The 14,666-nt window shown below is 38.9% G+C and overlaps 1 protein-coding gene across 1 annotated transcript in view; it reads right to left on the bottom strand.

Moving 5' to 3' along the window:
* Positions 1–14,666, bottom strand: part of LOC149263939 (phosphatidate cytidylyltransferase family protein) — a 71,500-nt gene that overhangs the window by 33,675 nt on the left and 23,159 nt on the right. Inside the window, exon 10 of the mRNA XM_089392696.1 lies at positions 14,507–14,621. Within this exon, the coding sequence (XP_089248822.1) occupies positions 14,507–14,621 (115 nt within the window). The remainder of the gene's footprint in view (positions 1–14,506; positions 14,622–14,666) is intronic.

Raw genomic sequence — 14,666 nt, 5'->3', positions numbered from 1 at the left:
TAAGAATAGTCCTATAAGGACATACCTGGTGAACATCTGCATGGGATATGTGCCTTGAAGAGGCTGTGGCGTTAGTGTCCAAATGTAATCCTCATAGCATTGTGCTCTAGTCTAGTGGAGAGTTAGCGCTTGTTAGTGAAGGCTTTGCTATATTCCAAATTGACAATGTTGGTCATGATGTTGATGCTTGAAGATGGCTTATTAATTGGACTCTTCTAATGAGAATATTTCAATTTGAGTATCCTTGTACCGGTTGTGTAATTATGAATACCTCCCTAGTTAAGAGTGAGTGTTGGAAAATGTAACTACGTTCAGTCTTCATTATTATCATTGTACTTAAGTCATTATATATTTCATGTAAAAGGAAAAAGAAGAAAAGGAATTTTTACTTTTCAAGCATGGGTTCATGCTCAAGTCAAATTGTTATTATTTAGGTCCAACATGTTCTCCAAGCTTCTAGGGTTTATTGAGTCAAAAGAATATTTGTCATAAGTCAATCTATTGTACTGGAGTCAAGTCCCATTTAGACTTTTGAAAGAAGCAAGAAAAAGAATTTTATTTGAGTCAAAATTTTCAATTTTATCACCACAAGACCAAGTCGGCCCTAAAAGGGACCCATTCGACCTCCTGGATGTGTATATACACAGTGCAATTCAACCTCATTTGAAGACAATCAAGCAACTTTGATTTCTATGCCAACAAGAGAGAAAAACCAGCAAAGGACAAGTGAAGAAAAGCTAAAATCAAAGGAGAAAGAGCGAGGTCAAAAGAGAGATAATCTACCACACGAGTAAAGTTTTCTGTCCTAGTTTCTGTCACACATGCGAAATTGCAGGAAGTTGCAGGGCCAAAAATTGTAGACCTATTGCAGGGGCCAAAATCAAAAGTTTGACCAAATTTGGAAGGCTTTGACTATTGTTGACTTGAATTGACTTTGACTTGTTGAAAAAGTTTGGAAGGAGGGTTGACTTGGGTCTTGTGGGAGGTCTTGGTCATGGATTTTGGGTCTTGGATGTCTCACTTTGATCTGATTCTATAAGAAGAGAATAATTGACTGGGTTTTCCCTCTTGTGGGGTTTTTGTTAAATTTGGCAACTAGGGCCAAACTCCACATGGGTCATCTTATTTATGACAGCTGATATTTTTCTTGGATTCCTCTCTTCGAGATGTGTAGGATTGATCTAAAGATCATCTGATTCTGACATATTCAAATGAAGTTATGAATTTATTTTGATTATGGTCAAATTGTCAAGGTTGGCCAGCAAACTTATGTAGGCTGAGAAGCCCAACAATCATGTCTATTCATCCTCAACGTTGCATATAAATAGAAGGTGACTTAGCCTAATTTGGACACACTCATCTTCACACTTCTCTCTCTCCTTATTGATTGGGTATGGATTTTTGGGCCTCTCTCTCTCCACACGTCCGAAATTTCAGGAGGATGTAATTTCTGTTTTGGGCATTGACTGCGTTGACCAAATTCTGGGACAGTTTGACAATGCATTGACCAACAGCGTTGACCTGTTTGACTACGTTTTTGGGTGAGGTATTTCTATTTGGGTGAGCTGCATTTCTAGGCACAAAAATCAAGGCCAAACATTGACTTTGACGAGCGTTAACTACAGCTAGGGCTGACCACAAGTTGGTTGTTTGACCAAATTTGACTAGGCAATTTTTGGATTGTTTTGAGGTCTGATTCATCTTGTTGTTTGGAGGCCATAGTAGACTGAAGTTGACCAATTTGTTGAGGATCAAATCTGCCTTGTTGACCATCGTTGAGTTTTCTGGTTAGGGCTCTTTTGTTGTTGTTATAAATTATCAGATTTGTAAATTGTACTATCTCTCTCTGTTGAACTATTGAACACTATAAGAAGAATTGATCAAGGGTTTCCCCACATTGGGGTTTGTCCCTGGCTGGTGCCACATCTTGCGTCCTCTTGTCTTGGCTTGTCTTCTACTGTTTATGTTTATGTTCTATCTACATTTTACTATCATGTTGATGTGATTGCTAAACTGAATATTGATATTGGGCTAATTAAGAAATGGAAGTAAAATTTCTCTAAAGCATAGAACATACCATTGTTGCCTAAAATTAACATGGTATCAGAGGTGAGGTGAAGACAAAGCCCAAGCAAGTGTGAAAGAGCAATCACAAAGACAGTTGGACAAGGACAAAAGGTTCAATGGGTTCCTCATCCTAATTCCCGACTGAATACAAGCTCGATGATAAATCTGACTATCATGGATGGAAGATGTCTCTTGATTTGACCTTGGAAGAAAAAGAAGTGATGGACTATGTGCAAGGTAAAACACCTGAACCTCCTTCAAATGCACCGGTTGCTGCGAAGACCAAGTACAATAGGGCTGAAGTCAAAGCAAAGAAGATTATCAGGGATTCCATTGATAAGCATATGGTGGCCTACATCTCTGAATTGAAGACCTCCAAGGAGATCTACGACAGGTTGGTCGGTATGTTCAAGGTTAGTAATGCTAATCAAATTCTATTTCTCAAGAATAAGTTGAAGGATATTAAGAAGGGCAAGGATGAGGATATTCAATCCTATTTCTTGAGGATTACTGAGATCAAGAATGATCTACTCTCAATTGGAGAAGTCATCCATGACAAGGAACTTACTCTCACCACCCTTGGGGGACTCCCACCTGAGTGGTATGTATTTAAAACCACTGTCCTCAACAATGATCAAATTCCAAGGTTTGAAGAATTGATGTCGAGATGCATTCAAGAAGAAACAAGAATGGTGGAGCAAGAAATGCCTTATGATAGAAGCAACCCCACTGCATTCTCCGCTCATGCCAAAAGGAGAAATAATGCAGGGTCTAAAGGTCATTTCCATGGAAAGCTTGGATCTAAGGGAGGAAGGAAGGGCAGGTGATTTGTTTTGCAATAAGTTTGGCCACTATGCAAGCGAGTGTCCAAATAGAAGGGACACATCACATGACGATGATCACAATCATTCCAGGGGCAACTTCAACAACAACGATCAAAGGAATGGCGGGTCCAATGGCAAAGGAAAAAGGAATGTGGGACATCAAGGAAATAGTCGACCCTCCAAGAAATCAAGGAACTCCAGGTATGAAGAATCAAATGTTGTTAACAATAAGCAAAAAGAGTACTATCTTATATCGGCCCTCTCCACTGCCTCTCCTCCAGACACTTTTGGAAATTGGCAAATTGATAGTGGTGCCTCAAGGCACTTCACTGGATACAAGGAAGCCCTCTCTAATCTGATAGAAAAGGTGACAAACTTGGAGATCATCCTTGGAGACGATGCCACCGATCCCATGAAGGGAGTAGGGAATGTTACCCTTCAATTGAATCAAGGTAACACTATTTATTTGCAAGAAGTACTATATGTACCTGATCTCAAGAAGAACCTGGTGTCCATTTCAGCCATGGAGGACAAAGGATTCAAGGCAACATTCATCGATGGAAAGGTACATGTTTGGAAAAGAAATTTTATAGATGCTTTTACTCTTAGGTTCAGGGTTGACACTTTGTATCAAGCTGGAGGAAGTCCATTGGGAGCCATGTCAGCGACACATCTCTACAATCTAAACTATGGCACCGGAGATTTGCCCATCTTCATTATAAGGCCCTACTCAATGTGAGCCGAATGGTGTGGCTGAAAGGAAGAATCACTTTATTGTAGAAGTAGTTCGTGCCATGCTTCATGATCAAGGCCTTCCGAAGTTCCTATGGCCTGAAGCTGCAAATACCATCGTGTATGTTCAAAACCGATGCCCTCATCAAGCATTGAACTCCAAGACTCCCGAAGAAATGTTCACTGGTAAGAAATCCGATGTCTCTCATTTTAGAATCTTTGGAAGTCCCGTATATTTTCATGTGCCGAAAGAGAAAAGAAGCAAATTGGGTGCATCTGGGAAAAAAGGAATCTTTGTGGGCTATAGTGAAAATTCTAAGGGATATAGAATTTATGTGGCTGGTCAAAAGGAAGTTGAGATGAGTCATAATGTCACCTTCGATGAAGATATGGTCCTCAGGAAGATCAACAACCTTCCTATCCTAAAGAAGGACAAAGAAGCTGACACCGGAAATTAGGGTGCAAAAGAAGATGAAACGATGCCTGATGTTGATGAACCTATGGATCCTATTGATCCTCCTCCTCATGAGCCCTCCTCCTCCAAAAGGAGACCCTCATGGCTTAGGGAGACTCTCAAAGATGCCGAGAGACACATTGCACCAAGGGGGACTTTCTGTGAAAGCAAGAAGCCGAACAGGTAACAAGGATATTTGACTACCATGAGCATTATCATTCAAAATGAGCCTTCATCATTCGGAGAACCATGAAGCATTAAGTATGGAAGGATGCAATGAATGAAGAATACGAGTCAATTATGAAGAATGATGTCTAGGATGTGGTCCCTAGACCCCAAGACAAATGGGTTGTCACCTCTAAGTGGCTCTACAAAATCAAGCATGGAGCTCGTGGAAGTGTAGACCGTCTCATTCACAAATGTAAGAGGGAGTTGGCTTCTTAATTTGATAAGAAGGACCTAGGACCGATGCACTATTTCCTAGGGTTGGAGGTCTAGCAAAAGCCAAGTGAAATTTTCCTCTCTCAAGGAAAATATGTTGTGAAGATATTGGAAAGATTTGGGATGGTGGACTGCAAGCCTCTGACTACTTCGATGGAACTTAACTTTAAAAAGTTATGTGGTAGTGCTGCTGAACCTGAATTAGGAAATGCTTCAGAGTATCATCAACTCATACGAGCACCAATGTTCTTGGTGAACTCCCATTTGGACATATGTTTTGCAGTTAACACATTGAGCCAATATATGGTTGAGCCTCATCATATACATTGGATTGGTGCCAAGAATCTTCTGAGATATCTTTGGGGCACAATCACTGATGGACTGAGATACACTGTCGGAGATGTCAGGCTCCATCGTTATTCTGACGTTGGTTGGGCTAGCAATGTGGTGGATCGCAAGAGCACTTCTGGATGTTGTTTTCCTTTGGGTTCTACTTCAATATCCTGGATGAGCAGGAAGCATAAATCGGTTTCTTTGAGCACCGTCGAGGCCGAATACATAGCTGCTAGTATGGCCTCCTGTGAAGCTGTCTGGTTGAGGAAGCTCTTCAGTGAGTTGTTTGGACATGCGCTGGATAATACTGTGATCCTCTGCGACAGCTAGAGTGGGATCCGATTATCAGAGAACCTCGTGTTTCATGATCGCTCCAAGCATATAGATATCAAGTACCACTTTATCTGGGTTATGGTACAACGAGGAGCAATAAGGCTCCATCACATTGGGACTGATAAGCAGGTCGCCGATATTCTAACAAAGCCACTGGGGAAGGTCAAGTTCTTGGCCTTCCAAGAACGACTTGGAGTCGTGGAGAGACCCTCTTATGAGGGTCTTGTATGAGATGGACATTGAGCTCTGGGAGCTCCGGGGGGCTTGGGGTACTTCTTGGAGCGATGAGCAACCATAGGGTGAGTGGTTCAGCCTTCCCCTAGTGGTTTGTTGTGTATAGGGTGAGTGGTTCAACCTTCCCCTACGATGACCCTTGACGACATGTAGGCAGGATGAGTGGTTCATCCTTCTCCTACTAAGACATCCTACCCATGCAGTCTGGGACTCATGGGAAGTACCTCTCATATGGCCAATGAGTAGGGAAATGAGGATAGGGACCATAGTACTACCGATGGATGCATCGTGTACTACCATACTCCCTAGCTAGGATGATCGATATTGATCTAGGATCAATTGGCACTGACTTCGAGTTAGTAAGAGTGGCATGAGACACTCTCTTTTGATTGGAACTGACTCCGAGTCAGTAAGAGTGGTATGACACACACCCCTTTGATTGGGACTGACTTCAGGTCAGTAGAGAATGGTATGATACATTCTCGATCACTTCTTCTTCTTCATAGTTCAGCAAAGCAAAGCAGTGCATTGATGGCAGACATAGTACAGATTGGTAGATGGATTAGCAGATGGAGTTCTCCCTAGTTGAGAGGGAGCGTTAAAATTGGCAACTAGGGCCAAACTCCACATGGGTCATCTTATTTATGACAGCTGATATTTTTCTTAGATTCCTCTCTTCGAGAGGTGTAGGATTGATCTAAAGGTCATTTGATTCTGACATGTACAAATGAAGTTATGAATTTATTTTGATTATGGTCAAATTGTCAAGGTCAGCCAACAAACTTATGTAGGCTCAGAAGCCTAACAGTCATGTCTATTCATCCTCAATGTTGCATATAAATAGAAGGTGACTTAGCCTCATTTGGACCAGTGAAGCACCACCCTTATTAAACCCGCAGGTCCCTGGGGGTAAGAATGGGTCAAAAGGGAGGACGGGTGACCTTCATTAAGCCCGCGTTCTTTACCCTTACCCGGCGGGTTTTGTACATGACCCGTTTACCCTTATAAGACCCGCGGTTAGCCTATAAGACTCCCATTGGACACCTATAAGACCCTTCGGGCAGCAAAACCCCCAAACTGTCCAAAAATTCTTTTTTTTAATTCTTTTTTTCTTTTTTGGAAATGAGGTGGAGGAAAAGGGAAATTGGAGGGAGTCATGCAACATTGGTATTAACCATTGATGGTTTGAGGAAATTATATTCTCTTGATTTTGGCTTGTATTGAAGATCTTTGAACGACAATATGATTAGCAAAGTTTCATCTTATGTTTGGCATTCCATCTTCTGTCTCTTATTGATTTATATTCCCAGGATTCATGTTTAATGCTACTGCAATAAGAATTTGACGCTGTGTGGTTTTGTCACTCGGAAAAAGGCTTTAGATGAGGTGCACTGTATCTAAGGCTTTTGTTGCTTTTACTTAGTGGTTGACAGACCTTATCTATTACATGTCATTTCATTGCAAGATATGTTATGGATTATCAGCCTAAAGTAGGAGCTCGTCTTAATGTTATTTCAAGTTCATTCAAGCACATCTTTGGAAGGGCCTTTTACTCTTTTATTTCCAACCATATTAAATCTGCAACCATTACTAATTTTCTGCATGTTATAACAACAATTATTTCTCCCAATATTTATCATCCATAACAAGTGATCTTATATCTTGTGTTCATTGTCTTTTTGTGATCTTCATGGTTTATGATTTTGGTAATTATTTGATGAAAAGAACACAATAAAAGTAATAAGAAACCAACATATCTTCACAAGCAATTATCAAGTAAAGAGAAATCACCCTAATTGTTGTCCTATTGATTTCTCAACACAACCCGAGACTTATTCACTTAGTCTTCTGCATCACTAGGGGCCTTTGATATGGTTATATACATGTTTTTGAGGTTGTCCTATCCTTCATACCCATTGACCTACTTTTGTGGTCATTCGTTGGACATTGATAAAATTATCTTATCTTATCTTATATATCAAGAAGTAGATGTAATTGTCCATTATTATAAAACTTGACCTTTCAAAAGCATATGATAGAGCAAATTGGACCTATTTAACACTAAATGATCCACATTGGTTTCAACATTTAGGGCATGAATTGGATAGAGGCTTGTTACTCCACAATATCAATGTTGTCTTGATAAATGGGTCTCCCAAAAGTTAGATCAAGCCTTTTAGGGGTTTGAGTTAGGGATGCCTCTTATCTCCTATCTTGTTTCTACTGATAGTTGAAGGTTTGAGTAAGATGATAAAGAGGGCCAACAAAGGAGGATTGAATAGTATAAAAATTGGAAGAGATATTAGCATCACATACCTTCTCTTTGTAGATGATATCTTAATTTTTGGTTGTAGTTCTATAAGTGAAGCAAATGCAAATCAAGGGGTGCTTCATTCCTTTTGTTGGGCTATAGGAATGTTAATAAACCTCAACAAGTCCACTCTAGCTTGCTTTACAATAAGGGAAAATATGATTCAAATGATTAAGGCTCTGCTATCTAATCAACGTAAAATCACAGTATGATAGTATGAAGTAACTCAATTCCATCTAAGGGTTAAAAATTACTCAATAATATTGGATGTGGTTGTATGAGAAGATAGTGAAGAATATTGTTGTATATTGATGGCAAAATGAATCATTAGGTTCCTAGAAGGGTCTGCGCCATGGCAAATTCTATTGTGGCCTAGGTTGTAGGAAACTTGTCTGCCCTTCCCACGCGTATCAGTTGCATTTCTATATTGAAATTCTGAAACCCAACTAAAACATGTTTCACTTTGTGTGAAATGCATTTCACAAGTTGGAAATGTATTTCATACAAATTGAAACGCGTTTCAATGTCTATACAATGTGTTTCCAAATGATTTTTTTTCTAATTTTGCCTCGCTTTAATTGATGGGACCACATTTTTGGTTTTAATGCCTAGCAGAGGTTAATTATGAATTAATGAGACTTCTAAAAACCTCTAAGACCAGAAATTTTTTTTTAGAAGGGTTTCACTCTCAGCGTGCACCAAAATGTTGTTAATTAATGGTAATGTCAAATTCCTAAAGTAAAAGAAATGTCACTTTTACTTAAATTTTTAACATTACCATTAATTGTTTCAAGATGTTTGAGATTGTTTCCAACCTCATCAAACTTCATACGGCGAAAGTAGAATTTCATATCCTATTCCAAATCCAACAGACTTGACAATTTTAAGAATTTCAGGATTATTTTCATTAGATTCTATCATGTATGAGGGTATGGAATTGGTAGTTAATCAAGAGCAACAAGCCCTTTATATACCTTGGTGTTAGTGATATTTTTTGTTGGACTCCCTTGTCATGGCCTTAGCCAAAAAGCACCCTTCACTCAAACCAAAATCATTGATTAGGCATGAGAGGCTTTTCGTAGCATATTTTAAAGCTTGGATTAGGTAGTTTCATCAAAATTGGGTGGTGTTGATTGATTTCCCTAGAGGATTGAGGTAGAGGCAAAGGGTGATACTAATGATGAGGATCCCAATATAAGTGATGGTGGGACATTTATTGTCATCTATGTTCGTCATTTAAATGTTCTTGCTCATTTATTATAATAATTTCTTTCCAAGTTTCAATATAATGTTTCCCCATTTCAATATATATCACGTTTCCCCGTTTCGAAATTTTTGTGGGGTCACGTTGCTAGCGCACTTTAGTTTCAAGAACACATATCCATTTCCCCATATCATGCAACTTAGACTGCAACATCAATTTCAAACAACTTAGCATCTCCTTTTGATACAAGGTCCCTTTGGACTATGTGGCATCATTTCATTACCATAAGTTTTAAGATGTTTGGGCCTATCCTTCGCCAAAGTATTTGGGAGCCTTGGAGGTTTTTGGCACCATTGCTTAGATGGAACAATTTCTAGAAGTAGCGCAAAAAGGGATTTGGGGCAAAGTTTTATTTGGAGTGGATTAACCAAGGGAAATTTGTCATGAATGGTGCTAGATTCTAGACTTGTAGGCTAGGAAAGAAAGGTGTCTTCTTTGAAGGGATCTTTCAGACTACACTACCAGGGATTGGAAGTATTGAGGAGTGTTTAAGAAGGCTCTCCTATCCTTAGATGGACTAACAATCAAAGATATCATTAAGCTACCCCTAGTTGAAGATTTGTATAAGTTAAATATTGAAATTCAAGGGTGCTTTTGGAGAGATTAGGGATAGCGAATTAGGAAACCTCTTCAACAATTAATCAAAGAAGCTCTAATCTCTTCCCTATCAGAGATACCCTTTATCTCCACTCCTTAATGCTAGATGAGTGTCTTACAACCATGATATTCATTGGGTCCATCACTACATAGTGTATGGTTTCTCGGTTTGAAAAACAAGCTTCAAGTCTTTGCTTGGTTGGTTGTTTATTAGGGGATGACCTCCTAAGCTCGCCCTGCCAAAAGCGCATTGTCAAATGGGTTATGCCTTTTTTTCTAAATCAGAGGCCTTGAAGCATCTTTTATAGGAATCTAGCATTGTTGGATCATGTTGGAAGCATTGAAAATGTAACTAGTTTCGATCTTCATAACTGTTGTACTCATTTCAATATGTATCATATGTAACAAACAAAAGAAGAAAAGAAAAAGTTATTATTATTATTATTATTAAAGCATGGGTTTCATGTTCCTTATTAATGGTCTTCTAGGTAAAAGCATGTTTTTCATGCTTCTAGAATTTGTTAAGTCTTAAGATTTATTATCATCAGCCAAAGGAGTCAATATCATGTTTATAAGACACTTTCAAGCAAAATGTAATTTGAAAAAGAATTATTTTTTAGTCTAGAAAGTCTTGGAAACTCCAAAAGTACAATTCAGTCCCGGAAACTTCAAGTCGGCCTAGAGAAAGGAATTTGACCCCTTGGAAAGGCTATATAAAGGAGCCATTCGATCTCACATTCGAGACTCACTCACCAACAAGTTCGATCACACAAGAAGAAATTTGATCTTTAGTTGGGAAGCAAGAGAAAAGAAGAGCGAAGGTCTAAGAGACAAGAAGAATCCAAGAAGGAAGGAGAATCTTTGTTTTTGGGCACTATCTCTCTTACATGTGTGAAGTTCTAGGGTTTTGAGCACTGAAAAGGGGAGGCCGAAATTGTAGGTCTAAGTTGCAAGAGGACAAAGTGTTGTATCTTGTAGTTGGAAGGAAGAACACTCTATCTTGACCTCGTTGACCTTGGGAGGAGCTATATTGCTCTAGGAAGGTCATAGGAGGTAGCTGGATTAGGGTTTCTATAGCAACTGCAAGACCAAAATTTCAGGGTTGAAGCTGCAGGATGAGTTGCAGTTTCAAGCTAGTTGGTGCAAAAACAAGGAAAGACTTGTTGGAGAGCTGACTTGGTAATGGAAGAAGGACTTGGTCTACGGTTTGGATCTTTGTGTCTCATTTTGAAGCAGATTGTATATGAAGATAAGAGTTTACCGAGTTTTCCCCTTGGAGGGTTTTTCCCTGGTTGAGACCCTAATTTTTGCGTCCTCTATTGTTACTGTTTCGTTCTTGATATTTGTTTGATGAAAGATCTAATTAAAGAATTGAAGAATATAAACTAAAATTTCACAAGCAAATATTAAGGTTAAGGAAAATTGGAATTAATAAGCTGCCACTTTGAATTTTCCAACATGGTATCAAAGCTAAGGTGAACAAGAAGGCAACTGGAAGGAATATCCTGTGGACACAAGGAAAGGCTTGCTTGTCAAGGGGAATCATTTGTGGAAGAAAGGAAGTAGAAGACCTATTGATCTGGAAGGAGGGTTTCTACATTGAAGAAGATCAAGACTACATCAAGCTCTCATCATAGGAAAACGTGAAAGGAAGATTACAAGAAGGTTGTTGATCTCTATTAGAAGGACATCTGTTTGAACTTTGGAAGGAAGCATCAAAGGATCTTGGAATCTATTGTTCAATGACATTATTGAAGTTTCTTCAAAGGTCTTGAGGGCATCAAGAAAGGTTGAAGACATCATCAAGAAAGAGGAGAATCTTGGTTATCAAGTAAGTATCATATTATTACTCCATGTCAGAATCTGCAGGTCATATGGGTTCTTTCTTCAAGGAGAGCAATAAGCTCGTTGGAGCATCAAATTACTTAGCCTGGAAGAAAAGGATTGACTTGGCACTTACAGAACATGAGGTAATGGAGTATGTTACTGGTGAAATCACTGAACCTAGCAAAGACAGGACTCAAGTACTATCAAAGTACAAGAAAGGGGAAGTAAGGGCACAAAGAATCATCATTGAATCTATTAAGGATCCTCTTGTTCCACTTGTTGCAAATTTGAAAACTTCCAAGGCTATGCATGACAAGCTAGTGAACTGGTACTCTATGAGTACATCAAGACAAAATATGTCTTTGCAGAATAAGCTATACAAAATGAAGAATTCAAAGGATGAGTACATGGCATCCTTTCTCATGAAGATCTCTCAATTAAGAGATCACTTGCAGGGACTTGGAGAGACTATTTTTTATTCAGAAATGACCATTTGGGTACTAAATGCATTGTCACCGGAATGGAGCAACTTTGCAACAAGCATCTATTCCACTTTGTTGTCCTTTGCCTCTTGCAAGATTCCTTCCTTGACTTCTTTGGCTTTGCTTTCGAGCAATCTTCTCTTAGGCAGCTTGATATGAATCCTCAACAATTTTCAAGGATAACAGGTTGATTTCATCTTGTATATCAAATCTCAATGATTTATATATCTAGCAACTTTCTCAGCATCATCTTCTACATGACTAGCTCTAACATTTAACTTGTAGATCTATTCAGTGTATTCTTTGACTAACATAGACTTTTGTCTAAGGCTTTATAATTGTTTAAAAATATTGATTTGATAATCTTTGGGTAGGAACTTACCTTTAAGCTTTGCCACCATTCTATCCCAATATTTAATTTTGGCCTTTCCTTTTCTTTTGTTTTCTGCATGTACCTCATCCCACCATAGAGTTGCATGGCCCCTTAGTTTGGTCATTGCATACTTGACTAGCTTGTCCCCTTCAACATCTTCATAATCAAAATACTTGTCTAACACGTGAATCCAATCCATTAAGTCATTGACATTCAAATTACTTTCATACATTAATACCTCCATTTTTGGTCTGGTAGACATCTTGGCGAACATCTTTAGCATTTTCTCCTCTGTTGATTCTTCTCTTTATTCCTCACCAGAAGACTCTTGGGTAGGAACTTACCTTTAAGCTTTGCCACCATTCTATCCCAATCTTTAATTTTGGCCTTTCCTTTTCTTTTGTTTTCTGCTTGTAGCTCATCCCACCATAGAGTTGCATGGCCCCTTAGTTTGGTCATTGCATACTTGACTAACTTGTCCCCTTCAACATCTTCATAATCAAAATACTTGTCTAACACGTGAATCCGATCCATTAAGTCATTGACGTTCAAATTACTTTCATACATTAGTACCTCCATCTTTGGTTTGGTATACATCTTGGTGAATATCTTTAGCATTTTTTCCTCTATTGATTCTTCTCTTTATTCCTCACCAGAAGACTCTTCCCCTGCATCACTGGCATCTCCTACATCAACTCCTCTCCTCTGTGTAATTTCCATCGCTGTCATCCTCTCTTGTAGTCACCTCACCTCTGCTTATAAGGTCGTATTTGCTACAGGCCATCCTCTACCTGCTCTTAGAGTTGCTCGTCTTGTTGCTCCTTGGTTTGCCATCTTTTTTTTTACATTTCTCTCATACCACTATTGATGCCTACTTAGTCTTACAACAAACCCTGAATCCCCCCTTTAAATGTGCAATCGAAACAATCTGTCGTGAATACCAAATTTTCCTTATGCGGGTGCAGAGTGTAATGGTCCACAAGACTTAGCACTATGACCAAACAATAGAGTCAAAAGGTGCTACCAGTTATCGCTTGTTGGACCACCAAACAAACTCTTAAATAACAACCATACAACTCCTCCGATTTCCCGATCCCAACGATGGGATAACACTTGACAGAAAAAGTTACATTTTTCAGCAACGTTAGTTGACAGACTTGCGCCAATAGGATGTTGGGGGTATGTACTTGGCAGTCTTCGACGGTAAAGAGTTGTTGGTGGAGCGCTTAGCGGTGGAGCGGTCGACGGTGGGCACTCAGTGATAGACAAGAAAGGTTAGCAAACTTTATTTTTGTCTATTGGCTCCAACAACTGACAGACCTTGCTCGTCATTCATTGCTTTGTTTCACAACTCCCTTTGCTCCTAGTCGATGGTGGTGGCAAACAGGACAACAAGCAACAAAAGGCTTCTATCTTCGGTTTTGTTAGTTAACGGAGTCTTGTCGGATCGCCCAAATGTTTGATTTCCAATGTATAAGAGATTTCGACACTCCGATGGTCAATGACTAAGGCATAGATGAGAATGATTTGACGAGGAAAAGTTCTTGTCCCTATCAATATACGAAGGCAAGAAAACTTCAATAATCAGCTAAGTATGGCTTTGTGGGCCTTTGCCCTAGCAATCAAACTCTGCCTCGGCTTTGTGCTTTGTTTGTTAATCTGCAACAAGGTAAACCTCATATATACACAAATTATAACACACACATGGGGAATTTGGTATTGAATACTGAAAATTGAATAAAGGGGATGATAATTATTTCACAATCGTGCACAATCCCTTTACCTAGATCTCTTGATCTCTCCAAATCTCACTCCTTTCTAAAAATTTTGATTATTACATAAGATAATTCTTTTAATAGAATTATCGTTCAAATCTAACAACACAAAACTACTTCCTACTTTCTCTAACCAAGTCCCAAATTGATCTAATTTATCCCTTTTACATAGGAACTAAATAACATTCGGCTAACTCCCTAACAATTTTGATTCCTTATAACCTATATCTAATTTAATGATTACAATTCAAATAACTTAGGGAACCCAACTTCCCTTGAAAATAAATTAGGAAACCAACTCCCTTAGTAAATGGGTTTTGACCTAAAGAAGTCAAAGGTGAGTTTAACTTGTGGATGCTCCTGCATCATAGAATTCTATAAAAATCAACTAATTGTAAAGTTCAAAACCATATCATATCTAACTTCTATAGCAAATTAATGACTTCAAAAATCACATACCATGGTATCTCCAATGCCTAAACTCAAAATTCCTGCAAATGAAGCTAGAGGCCGATCATTGAGGTAACCAGACATCCATATAGGTATTGCACAGCCAAGTAGAAGTGAAAAATGACTGTTATAAACACAAACTTTTAGATTAGGTGAGCCAACTCTCTTA

The sequence above is a fragment of the Pinus tabuliformis genome, chromosome 6 (genome assembly GCF_031772625.1).
Source record: "Pinus tabuliformis cultivar Carrire ecotype Pingquan chromosome 6, CPIR1, whole genome shotgun sequence".
Taxonomy (NCBI): Eukaryota; Viridiplantae; Streptophyta; class Pinopsida; order Pinales; family Pinaceae; genus Pinus; species Pinus tabuliformis.
This window is presented reverse-complemented; position numbering and strand designations above follow the sequence as displayed.